Source organism: Heterocephalus glaber, unplaced genomic scaffold, assembly GCF_053883595.1.
Source record: "Heterocephalus glaber isolate CG9 unplaced genomic scaffold, H.glaber_assembly_v1.0 deba00000818, whole genome shotgun sequence".
In the NCBI taxonomy this organism is placed as follows: Eukaryota; Metazoa; Chordata; class Mammalia; order Rodentia; family Bathyergidae; genus Heterocephalus; species Heterocephalus glaber.
The window spans coordinates 9,341,689-9,355,969 of NW_028258164.1; the positions used below are offsets into that span (position 1 = coordinate 9,341,689).

At 34.3% G+C, this 14,281-nt stretch overlaps 1 protein-coding gene and 1 non-coding gene across 2 annotated transcripts in view; one reads left to right on the forward strand and one right to left on the reverse strand.

Annotated features, from left to right (window-relative positions):
* The window catches only part of Tpk1 (thiamin pyrophosphokinase 1), a 412,808-nt gene that overhangs the window by 376,422 nt on the left and 22,105 nt on the right, over positions 1-14,281 (reverse strand). Inside the window, exon 5 of the mRNA XM_087207730.1 lies at positions 9,677-9,719. Coding sequence (XP_087063856.1) covers positions 9,677-9,719 — 43 coding nt within the window. The remainder of the gene's footprint in view (positions 1-9,676; positions 9,720-14,281) is intronic.
* On the forward strand, positions 9,794-9,900 carry LOC147828958 (U6 spliceosomal RNA). Its single transcript, XR_015449979.1, has one exon. It is a non-coding gene; the product is annotated as a U6 spliceosomal RNA (small nuclear RNA).

A 14,281-nucleotide genomic window follows, 5' to 3' on the forward strand; every position in this document is an offset into this window, starting at 1 on the left:
AGAGGAGAGGCAAAGGGGAAGGAAAGAGAATTTAGGCATGTATGTACATGCACCAGCTCCCCACAATGAATGCAATCATTATGTACTGTAAGTTTGTATTAATAAAACAACTTAAGAAACTGTATGAAAACAATACATATGAGATATAGAACTTCCCACATGGTAAAGAGGAATAAAATGAAGAAAGCAACAAATGAAATATAACAACAACAAAGTGCCTAAAGAGATAAAAAAAAGAGGTTTAAAAAAAATCACATTTAAAAAAATCAAAAGCACTTTACATAGCAGGATAATTTGGTAAAATGAACCTTGTCAAAATTAAATGTTTTGCTCTATGAAAGAACCTGTTTAAAAACGTGAATAGGCAAGCAACAGAATGGAAGAAAATATTTAAAAACTGCATACCCGATAAAGGCCTGGTATCTAGAATATAGACAAAAACTTTCAAAATTTGACAGGTTAAAAGAAAAAAGTCTAATTAGAAAATAGAAAAAAAAATGAACAGACATTTCACCAGAGGATATGGATAACAAGAATGCACTTAAGATATTTATCATTAGCTATTCAGGAAATGAAAATTAAAACAATGTATTAGTATTACACACCTGTCATAATGGTTAAAATAAAAATAGTAGCGATGCCAAATGATTGGGAAGGTACAGAGAAACTGGATCATTCATATATCACTGAGAAGAGCCACTTTGGGAATCTGTAGTATGGTGGTTTCTTTATAAACTAAACATGCATCAACTGCATTCTTAGGCACTTATCCCAGAGAAATGAAGACACGTTTACATAAATATATAACTCTTTAGAGCTGCTTTATTTGTAGTAGCCCCAAAACTGGAATGTCCTTTACGGGGTGACTGGTTAAATAAACTGGTACACTGTTATCAAGAAACACTAACCAGCAATAAAAGGAAAGAACTAATGGCACACTCCACACCTTGCTGAGAGACTAAAGACAATCTCAAAAGTTTATATGCTATATGGTCTTGTTCCATCTAATTCCTAGAAGAGAATTATATAGGTAAAGGTCAAATGAGTGGACATCAGGAGTTAAATGATGGAGAGGAAAAGGAGGAAAGTAGATGTGTCCATGAAGGGGTAACACGAGGAGCCCAATTCTGTATCTTGAATATGATGGTAGTGACAAAAACATACATATTAATAAGGATTATCCAAATGGATATAAGATTAAAATTCAGCTCAATATTACTAGCTGCTTATAACTACAATGTTAAGGACCCAGACAGTCTGAAAGCATAAAAATAGAAAGATATATGTCTAGGAAAATACTAGCCAACTGATAGTTAACACAATTAAATTAATAACCTCGGCACAACTAGCTTGTTAAAGTGACTCATTTCAGGATGTACTTTTGTCAGCTTGGCACCATCCTTCAAAAGAGGGTATTATAAAAAATATATCCCAATAACAGGTAGTCATGACATTTCATAAAACTTACAATGCCTCCTAGGGTGTGGGACCAATATTCAGTGCTTGAATACTGGTAGCTGATGGATGGATGGGGAGCACTCCTAGAATTTCCCAACAACACAAACCTCTAGGTGATGGCTATGTTGGGTCAGCTTGCTTAAACATTTATCACTGAGCTCCAAAGCAAAGACAGATACAGCATCTCTCTCTCCTTCAAAACATAAGCAGTCCGTATTTTATTCTTAAACAAAAATGTTCATTTAAAAGATGATCTGACACAAAAATTATTAAAACCATTATATTTAATAATTCCCTAAAACTTGATGATGCCTTTCTGCATACCAGCTACTTTTTTCTATTAGGATCAGTCTTCCCAAAAAATAGTTAAATATTCTATCACTGTTATCCTATAATTATCATCAGTCACTAGTCTGAATAATCATTACATCAGATATAATTAATATTCTACATTAGTAATTTTACACTCATTTTCATGAAGCATTAAAATGTTACTAAAGATTTCTTATTTCAACATTTCATCACACTAAATGATGATACATTCAGGATACCATTCTAAAGGGAATTTTACAGAAGATCACATTTATTCTTTAAGTACACATTATCTTGATTCAAGTACTCATCGATTTTCTTACAGCAATAAAATTCATTTACAAATAAGTATAAAACACAAAATTCAACACTTGCAATTTTATGTTCTTGTCAAGAATGGAATTATAGTCTTTAAAAACGCAGCTCTAAAAAGGATGACTAATATTACTTTAAGAACAGGGACTAAGAAACTCTCCAGAACTCACAAAATATATATGAGTATCAATTGGAGAATAATCCTCAAAAAATTGAAACCTACTTGGTGGTAAATGGCGTTTTCTGAATTGACCACATCTCCTCCACAAAATAAAAATTTTCAACTGATGAAATGTTCTGTAACTTGAAAATATAATTGTGTAGTAATTACTGGGTAATCATTCAGTTAAACACTGGTTAAGCACAGTGATTTTATAAGCAGTTACGTGGAGCTGCGAATGTCTGTCTCTAATCCCCTCTATCCAATGACAATTCACAGCATCATTTAATAATCACTAGAAAGTAAAATGCTAAATTTGTGTACTCTGACCCCATGGATTTAAAAATGGAGAAAACAGACTAAATTCAACTCTGGTAAAGTTTTTTATGCCATCTCAAGCCTACACTTTAAGGACAGAAACCTAGTCTCATACATCGTTTCTACCTCTCTCCCAGCACCTAAGACAGGGCTCTGTATTCAGCAGCTGATGAATAAGTTAAGTGCCTGTTAAGTAAAACAGCCAAGAATCAGGCCACAATATTCCATGACTATATCACTTTCATAAAAGATTTCTATTAGCTCCCATGTCATGGCCTCATGGTTCACTGAAACTCAATTATGAACTACTTTACAAAAATGTATCATTTTAACAGGCCAAAAAAATCTCTCCTCTTCTCGATAAAGCAGAAGATTCGTCACATATTACAGTTTTAATTCTTTAGTATCTTGGAATTTGTCTAGGGTGCTAGCATATCAAACACATTTTAATAATAAATGAACATCCCAAATGGTCATACTTCCTCAGTACACATAGCTTCTTTTTAAGTCTTTAAAAATGAATAAGTCATCACTTTAGAAGTTCCAGTTTAAGTAAACACATAGACTATCCTTTTTGGTTGTTGCCTTATCTCAAAAGCGAAAGATCTTTCATGAAGTGTTTTAATTATTACCCAGAGAAACATACTCTCATGCCAGTTCTACTTTAGACAGTTCTTAATGTTCGGCCAATTTGATTACACACCATGAAGAAACATCCAGGAAGTCTGTGTGTCACATAAGCATCCCCTGACCACAGGAAGAAGCCTGTACCAAAGGCCACCATACTTTTCAGCACAGGAAGAATGGAGCTGGGCCCAGCCTACCCAGATTACTTAGACCCAACCCTTTGGAGGAAGTGGACTGAAAGATCGCTTTTCCAATTTTGACAACAGCAAAGTTATAGAGGTCAGGGATACTTTACATGTGAATTATATACCCAAATTATAGATTCAGGGAAATAACCAGCTCAGACCAAATGAAAAATATTTAAAAATTACTGATGTACATCTCAGGGACAGAGAGATGCCCAAATCTGAATCAAGTGACACAGAGGTCCAAGCAGAGTCTGAACGTTCCCGCTCTCTTTAAGGCATTTATTAAATTTTGTCTCCTTTCCCTCAAACCTATTTTCAATGTGACCTTATAATCACCTTAAAATTTACATCCTTCTTCAGAGAGAAAATTAAACCAATCAGAAAACATCCCCAAATTCATACAAACACACCCACATATCTTCATCCCTTTCATATTCTGTGCTTTCCTTCCTCCACATATAAACATACTCCTAAGCTCCAGCCATACTCTTGTGGCCTGGATCTGACCCCCTCTTGCACTAAATTGCCTCTCTATCCCCCATCATTTCTGTAGTTCATTCTCTTTTCTCCTCTATAACTGTTTCCCTTTCTGCTGGATCATTCCTATCAGCACACATAATGCTGTTAAATCTTCATGTCTTAAAACACATCCGCATGCATACACACACGCAAGCTTTCTAATCCGGCAGGGTTTTTCACTATTTCTCTGCTGTACATTATAGCAAAAGTGCCTCAAAAAAATCTTTTGTGAATTATTCTCATTTTTTTTCCCTCAAACACTAACACCACACTGTAAACTTACCACAATCAGTCTTTGTTTCCCATCCAGTGATCACCAGTAACTCCACATTGCTAACTGCAGGTTGATTTTTAGATCTTATCTCATTTAACCCACCAACAGGATTTGACTCTCATCCCCCTTTCTCCTCGAAAGCATTTTCTTTATTTGGACCCAAAACTTGACATTTCCTTCACCTTCCTTCTTTCTCCCTGGTGAGTCCTTCACAATCTCTTGCTGGTTCCTCCTCTCCTCCCCAGTCTTAATCTAAGAGCATCCCAGATCTGTCCTTGGTTCTCAGGGAATTTTCTGTAAAAATCAACCAGTCCTTCAAATAATAACTCAATATTTCAAAAAACAATAAAGATAAAACTCAGAAGCCTGTTTCTACATGTTTCTACAACATTTTTGAGTGCATTTCATTGTTCTGTGTTTAGAGTTGCCACCCACCAATTCTCATTTGGGGCAGAAAACAGTGTTTTTATTACATGTGTCTGAAAAATACTCCATAACATAAACAAATTACAGAAATTATCATAATGACTGACTACTGTCCCCTGCATTAGAAAGAGCTAGATGTCCATTCATTACTGAATCATCCAATACTCAGCATAGCACCTGGTACAAAGTTAAGAGAGTTAAAAAAAAAAAAAAGGCATTTGTTTAAACTGAATTCCTGGGAGCATCCAGAAAGAACCAAAGAACTATAATCAAATTCTACCAACACTCCATTATCACTAGAAAAGAAATAGTTGGTGTTTAAGCTACAGTGAGATTCCCTATATCAAGAATCTTCAGTAATATGTATCTTACAATATATATTGGCAAATAAATGAGCTACTGAACAGACTAGAAGGTCTAGACTTAGACAATCCACCTAGGGATCTCATCTTCACTCAATGTTGATATTGGATGGAGGTCTCCCTAGCCCACAGCTTACTATAAACACTTAAATGATGTGGCTGCTTAGCACAAAGGGTTCATTTAATTCGTGAAAATCCATTGGGCTAAACACCTTTCTAGTTATTATGCCTCAGGGTATTTTAAAAATTTTAAGTGGATACTAATCCTAAAATACAGAATAAAGAAAAATAAGAGGTTTATTTGGCTTGCTTTTTTTAAGAAGTGGCAAACTTTTCCTCCAGTTTTGAGCAAACATTAGTATACTTTAAAACATGAGCAGTTTTTGTTCTGGCTGATAAACTTGACAGCTGCTCTGAATTGTATTTCACGCTCTTTTCACAAACAGCTAATTTCCTGCTGTCAGTATTAAAGCTACCTGGAACTACTTACAGCTAACTTCATCACCTTTTCATTATCTTTCAGGAAAGATACCAAATTTACTTAGTTTAGTATGTATCCACAAATATTATCTCCTCTGCAAAATACCACTGGTTACTGTATTAATTTCACAATTACTGCAAAATTATAGTATTTGAAAATCACTATATTACGTTACAGGGTACTTAAAAATGCTATTCTTGTTGTATCCCAGTTTTCTTAAATTAATATATTTTTCATCTTCCACAATTTTCACAGGTCATGGTATCTTTGTAAGTTCAGGGGGGAAGGCACTGAGTTATACCAGTCTTTTTGATTGCAAAATCCAATTTACATTTTTACCTCCAACTCCTACCAATCAGCATTATGTAAATTGCAACACAGCACAGCATAAAACCTCTATTCTAATAAAAATTTAAAGAAAAAGACTTTAATTTTAAAACTTCATTTTTAAGAACAAGATTATTCCATTTTAATATAATAAAAAGAAAATATTTCCAAAGTAATTCTGAAACTATGTGTAGTATATATTTTGAATATCAGTATAATTTTCCTAAATTAACATCATAAAATTCAAGAAATAGGTAACTGCCCAAATTTTATATCCTCTATAAGTTATGCAAGTTCATGCTTCTGGATTTGTTTTTAAATAAACAGCCAATTAGATTTATGCAATGCTCTTTTTTTAAGTGACATTTTATACTAATGAAAATTCTGACTATAAAAGATAAATGGTAAGCTGATATTTACCCTTGTGGTTATGGCACTCTATTAAAATAATCTATCCTCTTGCAATTTAAGTTTTATTTCTATGTTGCTTAGTTAAGTATGTAACAAAATATAAACTGGATTCCACACAAATATATATAAATATATACAAATACTCACTGGAGGTTCCAAATAAAAATATTTTCAAAGCAAATTACATTAATTCCTCTATATTTAGCCTGCAGTAGTAGTACAAAAGTACTTCTCCTTCTTGTATATTACCATAAAGTTTCACATTATAAAATAAGACCTTACTTTGAATCCTGAATCACTGAAGATCTCTAGCCCTACATGCAACTTCTGTTAAGTTTTCTCCTTTAATAATACATCTCTGCATACAATTTCAGAGTTTGATGGCTTTTTTAGTATGGTATTTCAAAGATTTTGTCACTTTTCACATTCTCTTACTGTTCAAGAAGCTTATTCAAAGGTTCCATGATAAAAGCCAAGATATTCTTCTACATCTATAATTATGTTAAATGAAATGCTCACCACTGTTACTAAAAAATACTTTCTTCAACAGGTTGGCTACTTCTTATAGCAGAAGGCTTGTGTGATGTATAATCAATTCAGATTAAGTTTGAATTCCTTATGTAACAATCACTATGATACACTGTAATTTATATCATAGTTCTCATCTTCATTGCTCTGTATCAGAAGAAAAAAATCTGATATTTTCATAACCCCCAGCCAAGCTCTCCAGAATCCCTAAACTGCCTCCCACTACCAGAAGAGTATTATGTACCTCACTAACATGCACATAGTTTCTTCCCTTTGTACCAACACGCAGGGACAAGCCAGGCTCCTGGGTTGGAAGTCAATATAATCGAACACAACCACCCATGCATTTCAACTCCGTGGTTTCTCTCAAAGAGGACATGAAGACTGGGCTTAAAGAATAGAGAAATTATAAAAATGGAGAACAACAACAGAAGAATGTCCCTGCTATAAGGACAAAGATATGCAGAGCAAAGTCTAGAGAATCCAAATTCCAATGTAGATGACCCTTATGATCTGAAACTAATATTATGTGATCCAGAACACAGGCCAAAGTTATAGTCAGAATAAACCAGATACCACTGTAGCTCTCTAATCACTTTCAGATTCCACTAAAGCTTCCTTTAAATAGCACTCCCATCCCAAGATGATTATTTTCATTATAGCAAGAAAAGATCATGCTCGCAAGAGCTGACTACAGCATTATCAAAATAGCCTTACACAGAGGAAAATTTGGAGGGAAAGGTAAAGGGAATTTGAAGGTAATAGCTTTGAAGGAACTCTTCACCACCATTCTTTTGAATAGGAGAAAACTTCTCAGAGATAGAAAACATCAAAACCTTTAATTTTGAAGTAACTCAGCCTATTTTGTCATCCCTTAGGAACTTTACCATTTTATGAAGAGTATACAGGTATTTAAGAGAACAGAATTCAGTTCTGCAGGAATTCACATTTTAAAACATAAAACATTCTATTTTTTAGAAAACTAACTGTATACATAGAAACTTTCAATAAAAATATAATAACTTTAAAATTTTGGCATATGCAAAATACCAGATCAGCTGCCTAGAAAACAAGCTTACATAAAGATTACATACACCTCAAACTACATGTGTAGGCTACTAATGGTTACAGCACACAAGAATTATTTGCATCATTCTACTGTGGATTTGACAGTGTTGCCATTAATAACAGGAGAATTACTTTTCATCCTTCAGTGAAAATTTAGCTTGCTATCACTATGTGGGATTCTGACATTATGGAAAAGAAGAACAGCTCTTCTGAAAATTAGATCTTATTTTAAAAGCTTACGTTAAGGTACTGAACAAAGATAAAAGAAATTAAAGTAATTTTCAAAGAAAAAACTGACAATATATTCCAAGCTACTTCAAGAACACTTGATTTCAGTTTCACATTATAATTAGCTTTTACAATCGAAAGTTTCAATTGCTCATGCAGAATGACTAAGTGAAGTGGGAAAAAACTTAAAATATTATAATGCAGCCTATAATTTATTGGGCAAGTGGAAATTTAACACATAAAATGAAGCCCAAAGAAGAAAAATGAGCTGAAATATTTAACAGGCAATCAATAGGATTTAGAACCCATATAAGTAAAAGGCCAGCATTTTTTCTTCTTTGTGCAAAGCTGAGGATGGAATGCAGCATCATATGTGCAGTACTCAAGTGTTCTATCACCAAGCTACACTCTCGGCCCAAAACCACTACTGCTCATGTTGCCCAACAAAGCTGTGAATGCTTCCTCCTGCTACCACTGCATATCTAGAGTTCAAATCTTACACTTCCTGCCAAAAGTTCAGAAGTTTAGAACAATCCCTGATTTGTGAAAAGATTATAATTCTACTACATTATCCATTAAAGCGGGTTTTTTATGGGCTTGTCTGAGACCTGAACCAACACTGTAACTTCATTTCCTTTAGAAAATATCCTCTAATATTAAAACTCTGCGCACACACACACAAAAAATATGCACAGCCTTTGGGTAAAGGTTTCTACACAAATTTAAACTTAATGCTAATCAGAGCTAATCAGCACAGCTAATATATCTTTTACTAAGGTTAATTCAACACTATCCAGGCTCAACAACTCACCAATAACTGTTTTTGCATTATTATTATTATTGTTGTTGTTAAAACAAGCAATTATCATAACTAACCACAGAAACAAAAAAAATGACTTAAAATTCACAATAACTGCTTTGAACCACTTAGAAATTCTTGTGATCCGCAGTTCTTGCTCTTATATGGGAGAATTAAGCATTTATGACATAATTATTATGCAACCCTATATGGAGACTTTATGATGATTGGTTTGGGGATGCTTTCTATATTTTCTCCATCTCGTTTTGTTAAAAACTGAGGAAACACTGGCATAAGTAATGAAAAGCTTCTATATGTACTTGAAAAAACTATTCATTAGATTCTGTGATGAGGTGGGGTAAAAAATAGCTAATGGGTTAGACAACAAGAAATTTGTCTAAGAACTGACTTTGAGAGCGTAATAGATATAGTTAAGATATATACAGTATGATAAATATGCAGTTTAAATTTTTGAAAAACTTAACAGTAAAATGCACATTGCCCTCAAACCCTCAAAAATACTCCCTCTTGCTTCAAACACACTAATCCCATCATTCCTGCCACATTCTGAAGCAGTGCCAGAGGTGCTCTTTTCTGAGTCTTAATCTTAGCAAGTCTTCATGCCCTGGATAATCTTGAAGAGTGCTGTTGTTTTACAGAACATTCTTCAACTTGTGGTAGTCTGATGTTTTCTCATGATTAGTGCAAGGATCACCAGCTGAAAACACAATGTACATTCTCATCCATAATACTAAATTTTATGTATGTACATCAAAAGAAAAATTTAGTTGTTACATTTTAATGTTATTTAATAATGCATTAGTAATACATATATATTATTACAGAAATGTTAATACTGTTATATACTATCTCACCTCTTTGGTGAACTGAGAGTTGAACAAAGTGTCTACAGCATTTCTGTGTAACAAAAGTCAAAGGCACAGGAATTAAGACACATCCACATAATTTCCTCAACAAAAAAAAAAAGTCCTATGCTCACTTTGGCAGCACATATACCATAATTGGAACGATACAGAGAAGATGAGCATGGCCCCTGTGCAAGGATGACATGCAAATTCATGAATTATTCCGTATTTACTTCCCATTTGACCCAGCTATTCCCCTTCTTAGTATCTTCCCAAAAGAATTAAAAGCATCGTACCATAGCGAGATATGCACACCCATGTTTATAGTGGCACAATGGCACAATGTGTAATAGCTAAAGCTTAGAGACAGCCCAAATGCCTGTTACTGGCATGAATGGATAAAGAAGTTTTTTTTTATATATACAATGGAGTATTATCCTGCCATAAAGGATAAAGTTGAGACATTTCTAGGTAAATGGATACATCTTGAGATAATACTCTTAAGTGAAATAAAAAGACACACGTGTAAATATTGCATTCTCTGGTGTGAGAAACTGAAAAGGTAAATAAGGGCCAAAATCTATAATAGATATTGGGAAATTTGAAGAAAATGTTCAAATGAGAAGAGGAACTAGGGAATGGGGAGAGGAAAAGGAAAGAAAAAAAAAATCAAGAAAAGGAGGAAAAAATGGAAACAAGCTTTTGTAAATGAAGAGAAGAGGGTTTGAAGGGAGGATAGGGAAATGGAAAAAAAAAAGAATCAAGATATATCATATACAGGTACAAATTCCCTATGATGAATGTGATCATTATGTATAACTAAAATGTACAGTAAACTTAATTTAAAAAATAGTTCTAGTGCCTTCACTTACTACTTATTTATCCTATTTTCCTTCATTTTTCCCAATTTTTGACACAATTATAACAACTAGTTTGTCAAATAATATTAAAAGTAACCATGGAAAGCAGTATGTTGACTAAATCCTATAAAACAAAAGACAGAAAGAACTGTATACAAAATTTGTACTGCAGTTAGTAACTCTTACAGAGATACTAGCTGTGGGAATTCTGTGGAATTCTATGGTATTCTGAACTTCATGCTACTAGTATTGAAAAAATAAACATATTATAGATAATGAAAACTAGGTTTCTCATTCAGAGAAAGTAACATAAGGAAACTGGGAAGATGAAAATAAACTCTGTAGTATTGGATGTAGTTCAAGACATTGGTATGAAATTATGTCATATACCCAAAATACAGATCTGTTTCCTGATTCTAGCCACTGAGAGGACACTGAAGCATCTGACAACACAGCAGCAATATACTGTTCTCCAACACTAGGGCCCAATGGTCTTTGAACCGGTTAATTCCAGGACTGGGGCTACCATCATTTCTGTGGTATTCTTTCCCAAAAATGCATTACTTAGTTTCAGTCATGAGAAAATATCAGACAACCTCAAATTGAGGGGCATTCTTTAACAGGATACTACTCTTCAAAAGTATTCCAGACACAAAGGACTTGTAAAGATTAAGGAGACATTAATAACAAAATGTAGTGTCAGATCCTGGATTAATCCTGCAACTGAAAATAGGTATGATAGTGGAAAATAGGTGAAAATTGAATTAAGCTTATAGTTCAATAAGCAGTATTTCACTAAAGTTAATTTTACATAATGATTACGCAATAAGTTAATAATAGTAAAAGTAAGGTGTTAAGTATAAGGGACCTCCTACTATCATATTTTTGCAACTATTGTTAAATCTAATGTTCTGTCAAAATAAAAAATTTGAAAACATGGTTGCGATTTTTTAAAAAGGAAGATATTTAATAGCAAAATTCACTGTGAACAAAATGGAATAAAATGAACCCACTCCACAAGATCGATCACATGAAATTATAAGTAATGTGCAGGTAAAGTGGCAAACCACTTTATTACATTGGTGATCCCCAATAAACCATAGCCCTAACAGCCAAGACCTTCCACATCTAGCTCCAAGCTTGGGCTTATGATTGCTTTAACCAATCAATTTACTGATGCCAATGCAAGGACAGAGTCCACAAGTCAACAGTAAACAATCTACCTCCTTCTTTATATGAAGTAGAACACTTAGCACAGGACATAAACATGGATAAGAATTCATGCTGTTGCCCTCCAAGATTGCCATTATACAGGTCATCAGAGTACCACTTGGGAAATGATACTCTTATAATTTACAATCTACGGTCTTTTTTTGACTCTTACTGCTCATAAACTTTATAATTAGACAATCCTTTCTCTTAGATATAATGAATGTAGGGGTATCAAAACAAACAAACAAGAACCCTATCAATAGGAGAAATAAAAATAATACCATGTTCTAAATCACTGCAACTATATTCTAGGTATTTACAATGTATCTCATCACCTTGGTAAGTCAACTCATGCTTGCCAAATATTTAATGCAAATGTCCAGATACCCATTTTCACTTGAATTCCAGTTAAGTAACAAATAAGTATCCATATAAATATGCTCCAGACAACATCTGCTAAATGTTATTTGCCAAAACTGGTAATACTAACCAATAAAATGATAGTGTCTCTGCTCTTAGGAAAAAAAAATACAAATTTCTCAGTCCTGTTGCTCTCAGTCGACCTGAGAATTCATTGATCAAGTATGTGTCTGCTATTATCAAAGCTGTGGAGGCACGATGAGGTTTTTACATGCTTTAGCACATAACCAGGCTCCCCAAGTCTATTATAGTCCCTGACCAATGACAGGAACACAAAGAACAAAGTGGTTGCATTAGGAAAAGTTTAATATAGATTAAGCAGCTCAGGCAAGAGAATAAAAAAAATAAGTATATTATACTTTGGGACAAAAGACAGCATCAGAGAAATCTGACAAGAAGCATCATGTCTTCAGTCATTAGCTGGGATCAGGAGCATAGCTCTCATATTTGAGAGGCACTGGAGTGGAAAGAAAGCAAAGCGTGAGGTGAACTCCCAGATCCAGAGAAATTAGCCTCCTGGGAGTATGGCAAAAAGTTGGGAGAGGCTTCAAAGACAAGAAATAACTGAGCCTCTTCATCTGAGATCAAAGATGGCAAGAATATCCTAAAAAACTTTCCTCTGGATTAGAGCACTCAGGTCTTGACTACAAGGACGATTACAGGGATTCCAGAGTTTGGATATTGGGCTAGAGTTCTTAAAAGTCATCCTGTGGCCAATTTTACCCACTATCTCTAAAATATCCATCCCATCTGACTTCCTGTTAACACAAGTTCAATTTATCTGGGTAATAGTTTGCCCTATCCCAGTCCCAGGAAATGAACTTTTACTGGTCCAAACCAGTCATGATAACATGACTCCAAGTGATTGGTCTCTAAAAATGTCCATGTGATTTTGTTCTGGCCAATATCATATGAAACAACTGCCAACTACACAGATCTTATGCTTTTTAAAAAATCTTTCTCTCTGATACAAACAGATGAACCAGGCCAGCATGGCCATTTAAAAATCCCTCTATTCCTTTTTACTGCCTGGGATACATCCTTGATGCCTAGAATTGCAGTAACCACTGTGCCACCATGAGACCACAAATATAAATCTAACAACCAACACAAAAAAGATAAGAGCACAAAAACAGGCCTTGTCCCTATTCAGCAGCTAAACCAGCTCTTAACTATCACTATCAAACTTACCATTTTAGAAAAAAAAACTAATTGTTTAACCTACTATGAGATGAGTTTTTCTATCTTACCCCCAAATATATTCCCAAATATAATATGCCCAACTAAACACAATAGCGATCTCACTGACCAGGATGAAAATGAGCTAAAAGTGGTATCAGAGGGAAGAGAGGCAGATCTGGGGAAAAGATTTTCAAAGAAGAGAAATAAAACTACATTGGCCACAGCACACATACACATATAAAAATCAGGATTGTATGGCAGGGACCCATCAGGCTCCACAGCCAGAATGCATAGGTGTAAGTCTTTACTCTGTCATTTAAGATGTGTGACCTTGAGCAAGACAGTCAATTTCTCTGTACCTCAGTATTCTCATTTCTAAAATAGGAGTAATACATTCCTCTGAAGACTGAGAAAAGGCAAGTTAATACATAGAAAACTCTTAGCATAGCTCTTTGAATACAGTAGGCATTTAGTAAATACTGGTAATTATGTTCTTTTCTGTGTGTAGGGTGTTTACTGGGGGTGAACCCATCTCATTCATGCTAAGCATGCACATGCCCTCTGCCCCCAAGCTACACTCCCTAGCCCAAGAAGAACAGATTCCTATTGAATCCAAGGAAATAATTATATTACCATAAGATTATTCATTGATAGTTTTAAAATCTTGGAGAGATGATCAAGTAGAGAGAAAAGTAAACATGTAGTTTAATTTTATTTACAAGTATTCTTTATCAAGTTTAGTGTCTGAAACATGGCTGTAATCCCAACACTCTGGAAGAAGGAGACAAGAGGATAATAAATTCAAGCCTGGACTACACAACTTAGCAATTTAGTGAGATCCTGTGTCAAAATTTTTAAAAAATGTTTAAAAGGGGCTGGGAATGTTGTTCAGTGCAAAGGCCCTGGGTTGAATCTCCAGTACCAAAGGGGGGAAAATGTG